Source organism: Apiospora phragmitis (genome assembly GCF_038363925.1).
Source record: "Apiospora phragmitis strain CBS 135458 chromosome Unknown utg000010l:1.0-9815664.0:1.0-9183399.0, whole genome shotgun sequence".
NCBI lineage: Eukaryota > Fungi > Ascomycota > Sordariomycetes > Amphisphaeriales > Apiosporaceae > Apiospora > Apiospora phragmitis.
In genome coordinates, this window is record NW_027117409.1 from 7,666,723 (window position 1) to 7,671,769 (window position 5,047).

The following is a 5,047-nucleotide window of genomic DNA, read 5'->3' on the forward strand; positions in this document are numbered from 1 at the left end:
TATTAGGCGGCACCATGAGGGGTTCGCGACAGAGGATGCGTCCAGGGAACTCGTATGTACGCGAAGAAGGAGATTAACAAGAACAAGATGTCCAATTCAGCTGATGAAAACCAAATATTGGATGAACCCCTGGGGGAGTAAAAGCGTTTTATCGCAAATTACGTTTCCTTTATGAACCGGACTTTGGCTTCATATATGACCACACCTTGCTTCCTCTTAGGGACGCAGGGGCCAGTGGAAAGAGAGAAAAAAGAATCGATTATTAATTGGGCAAGTATTCGTACAGCATTGAAACAGAGACGAGATTCAGATGACCACTTCCTTTCGATGCTAGTTTTGTAAAGGAGGGTAGGTATAATGTATGGCATTAATTGGCATCGAAGATCCGCCCTGAGATCTCCTTACTTCCAATGGGCTATGACGACGAGTGATCTCCAGTAGTAGAAGGACGAGCTCTTGATAGAAGGTCAACTATCGGAGAAATAACGGCTGGCGTTGCAGTTGACCAACCTCGATCCCCATCGATGGCACACCTGAGCCTGACCCGTATCTCATGGAAGTACCTGTAGATGGGCGAGAGAAGAGGTGTGGATGCCATCCATCCCTCATGACTGGGCGAGACTACGGATACAGTGCACTAACAAGTGAACCAATAAACATATGTGGCACGTTAAGGTACCTACATCACGGAGGTAGCACAGCAGGAACGTTGAGCCGATTGCGTGTGGTGGCCCTTGCAAGTAACACAGTTGATGCCCAGAGAGTGGTGTGCTGAATACCATGTACGTACTATTCCGAGTCCCAAGAGACAGCCCAAAGACAGGGGCCCCGAGAAAAGCAAGGACGAAGATGAGGAGAGGCGGTTGTAGAGTAAGGCGCGACCTCAACCCGGGAAAGGGCTATCGCAAGGCATTAGCTTGCGGGCCGCTGTAGCCATTTTCAGGGCATTAGGGGAGTTTTTTTCGGACCCAAGGGAGGAAGCAAGATAAAGCCCGGGAAGAGTCTAAGAGAGTTGAGGGTGAGACGGTGTGCGAGTACTAGACTCAATATCGCCCTTAGGCTTTCTAGATAGTGTCTCTAGATAGTCTCTAGAAGGTCGAATTGACAAGACAGCGAAGCGACGGATCTTGGACAGCCTAGGAGGAAAAGAGGACCCCGGAAATGGTGATTTCCCTGTGACTCAGTTGCTGGGTCAGACCAGAGGTGTTTGGATTTGGGATATTTGTACCAAACGGTGACGGTGGAGGGACCGGCCGGGACTTGGGCGAGGGTGTGTAGCCCCCTCCCCCTTTGACTGCCATGCGAACATCAGTTAATGCGAGATACCTGCGATTACACACCACTCTGCGTACTACCGACGACTACGACGACGAAGAAGACGTTCCATGACCGGGTGACATGGGAATCCAGGGTGACAGAGCCCCCAGGTGTGGGAGTGCAAGCGGTCAGTGCTACAACTCCCATTGGCCCACCCACACCTTGGAGATAGATGCAAGCAAGCAGCAAGCTCTTTAAGGTACATACGCTTGGCACTTCAAGAGTGATAGTAGTAACTGGAGTGGTGAGCAGGTGAGTGTGTACATGCGAGACATAGGTATAACCGTTAGGTACTGTTCCATACCCCGAGTAGAAAATGGATTGCTCATGTGGTCCACTAAATTGAGACCCTCCCGCCCCGTTTTCGTCACCACGAAGCCCCCAAGTACCAGCTGCAGCTAGAACATAGCAACGCACGCATGCCACATACCAAGTCCCGCCCATGCCATGCCTACCACCTACGCCCGCCTACAGCGCCTGCCCACCCTGCCCACCTGTCGCAAAAAGCAGTTCTGTTCGCTCTTATTAGGCGCAATAATTCCAAACACCCGCCCCCTTCCCGTTTCTTCTTCCAACCCGCAACCCGCAACCCTCACCAAAACACTTTACCACCTACAAACTGCCACCAGAAACACTTCAACCGCAATCTTTCCTCGTCGCAATCCAACTCAAACCACTGTCGCAACCTTCCAATTATAAACAAACGTCTTTCTTTCCAAAGTCAAAAGCCTATTCTACCTATTCGCACCGCGCCGCTCAGACTCGACTTAAAACCCGTGCGCCGCGCAAATCCCATCGCAATCTTCTTTGACTCGGGTCGCATACCACACAGACTCACTCTTTCAACGTTTACAACGTTCGCAATCACATTGCACCTTATTTCGAATACATAAACCATCGCTCTCACCATGCTGATGCCATCGGCAATCTCGTGCGACTCGTCGCGACCGCCTATGACGAGACTTCAGTCGGCGCTCTTCGCCTCGCCGCCAGCCAGCCCTCCCACTACTGCGCAGTCCACTATCGACAACATCTTCACAACATGTCGCTCGCTCCAGTCCATGCTCACGGCGCCTGCCATGGCCACGCCAAGCCAAGCCTCCAACAGCCCGCGCCAATTGCCCACGCCGCCAATGGCCCACGCAAGCCTGCCACCCCCTTTGAAACTGCGCCTTCGATCACACAAATCAGAAGCGAACAGTGACGGAGTCGCGCGCAAGAGGGTTGTCAAGCGCAAGGCGCCTTCGCGCGGCGTCAACAAGCGCCGCAGAGCAACCGAGGACGACATGGGTCGCGGCGATGACGTCGATAGCGACTCGGACATTGAAGCATCGGAACACAACAGCTCAGAGGAAGGCGAGTCTGCTTTCCCACGGCCGTCTACACCCAAAAGGGCTCGGATCGCGCCAGAGGTCATTCCCTTGGCCTAGAGCGTTCCGACTTCCACAACCTACACACCACCCCCCAAGAGCACAATGAAGAGGCAACCAGCTCTGAGGCAGAGATGGAGGCCGATGGAGAGATGTGGAGCACAGAGGACGATCGCATACTAGTTGAGCTCGTTCTGGAGAAGCTCAAGCTCACCAAGTCAGATTGGCAAGACTGCGCTCGGAGCTTAGGCAAGGATCGCAGCAGTATAGGACGCCGGTGGAAGAGTCTGATGGTCAGTGGTGAGGTCGGACTGAAGACGAGGAGTAGGAGAAGCAAGCTTCACGGAACTTGGAGGTGATGTCCATCGTTTCGTTGACTTAGTCACATTGTCAAATTTTCATTTTTCACTACGAATGCCACTGAGCTGTGGCACTTTTATTGGTTGCATTGTCACGGCATCGGAAAGGAAGGAAGGTTGGAACTGGAGTTCTACGATATCCTACGGCAGCGATTATACTTGGCTTTTGCTTAGGTTATTGATTTGTATTTGGCCGACACGGTCTACATAGATATATGGCTTCTATAGTGGAAATGGACCCCTACACCATTCAGAACAAATTCATACAAAGGGAGAAGAAAAAAAACATCTAGCCTCACACCAACACTAGTTCCGTCGCGCTTTCATGCGACTCCCGCCATCTCTCGTGAACGGCCCTTTTTGTTGACCGACTGTCTGTGTGTCTTTCATCCACTTTGACCCCGGATTACCCTGAGCATTAGCCATCAGCTCAGATTCCCGCCTCCCGCAGTCAAGTGGGCTCTTCGATTCCAAGCGATAGGTCACGGGCCAGCAAACCGGCGGTTTCAGCAACGCACAACATGGTTATCTAGGATAGATCTATCTACGTATGAATGTATTGCGACTATTACATAAATACATACCACTAACCCAACCCCAGGATCTGCTGCTTTAATCATCCCAGGCCAGTTTGCCATTCCTACCTGTAAAGTTCTCTCACCAAGCACCTTCTGTAAGCAAGCAGACAAACAAGTAGACATCATCATCAGTATTCCCTCAGCCAGCAGTGCTACAACGGCTATCTCCCGTCTCACCAAAATAATATATATACTTCGGTGCTAGTCGTATTACAGTTTCTCTGCCTCCCTGACATCCTGTCAAAACTCGCCGGATTAGGAGAATTAGGCTTTTTCGTACTAGACAAGACATGGGGTTCTACTTGCTTCTCCTGAAATTGCTCCCTTTGGAAGGGGAGATCTCGAGTACTGTAGGGTAGGTAGGGAGGAATGTTTTTTTCTCTCTCGCTAAATTGTCTCGAAGCTCGGATGCGTTAGGTAGGCACTATGTCATGCTTGCGAGACAAAGGAAGATTGCAGCTGCTGATGAATCAAATCCGCGCATACCTACATACATGTACATACATAGGTTACATGCCAGCTGCTGCTGGTTTAAGTGCGTGCTTTAGTCCCTGGTCCTAGTCTCTCTGCCCGACTGGGTAGGCTACGAGCCAGGAGATGAAAAAGAAGGGGAATAAGAAGCCCAACCACCAAGGCACTACGGAGTACTCGTCTATCGTCTTGTCCAAGCCAGTAATTACTGAACATATGTGTTCGCCTGCTGGGTGCCAGGCCAACCGACAAGTCCAACCCCCCAGCCCCCAGGGCTAGCCAAGAAGTAAGGGTCTGCTAGTCAAGCTCGACTCGGAGCCTGGAGGACCCTGAACAATGGCCATGTCTGCGATATGTATTGGCGGCTCCGCTGTGGCTGGCAACCCAAAGGGAATCTCACCTTCACCGAAAGTGGTTACATCCAATTCAGGCGGAGCCCCAGCCTGCCTGGGTCGAACTACAAGTATACTTCTTCGCCCATAAGGTACCGCGTACGAGTAATGGCATACCTGCTCGAATGGAGAATGTGAAAATGTATTGATAGTCGAGAAGACTGAGGAAGAAGATAGTCCCACTTTCTTATCATCGAGAGATTGAAATGCGACAAGCCGGGTGGCTTTTTTCCCTCTTGCGTAATTTCTGTAGAGCTGCTGCACTCCACGGAGAGGTCGATCAGGGTTTGCTTTTTTGGCTTGTTGATTCCTTTTGGGATCATGCTGCCTGATGATGACAGCTGCGCTCTGAGGGGAAATGACGGGCAAGACTACTACTGCATTTGGGCGTTCCTTGAGACAAATATGGCTTTCATTACCCTTCCAGTCCCATGACTCGGGGTCTGAGGTTAATCTCCGAAGTGGTAACCCTTCACCAATGTCTAGGTTTAGTAGTCAAATTTAAGTCTAAAAGGTTATAACCAATAACTTCGCAAAGACAACCCCCAGGCCTAGTCAGA

The 5,047-nt window shown here is 51.0% G+C and overlaps 1 protein-coding gene across 1 annotated transcript; it reads left to right on the forward strand.

Moving 5' to 3' along the window:
• Positions 1 to 2,225: 2,225 nt before the first annotated feature.
• Positions 2,226 to 3,046, forward strand: PG994_012101 (uncharacterized protein; the record flags this gene model as incomplete). The annotated part of the gene is made up of 2 exons (XM_066863510.1): positions 2,226 to 2,729; positions 2,750 to 3,046. 2 exons carry the CDS (start codon positions 2,226 to 2,228, stop codon positions 3,044 to 3,046), a joined length of 801 nt encoding a protein of 266 aa, XP_066712620.1.
• Between the last annotated feature and the right edge of the window lie 2,001 nt (positions 3,047 to 5,047).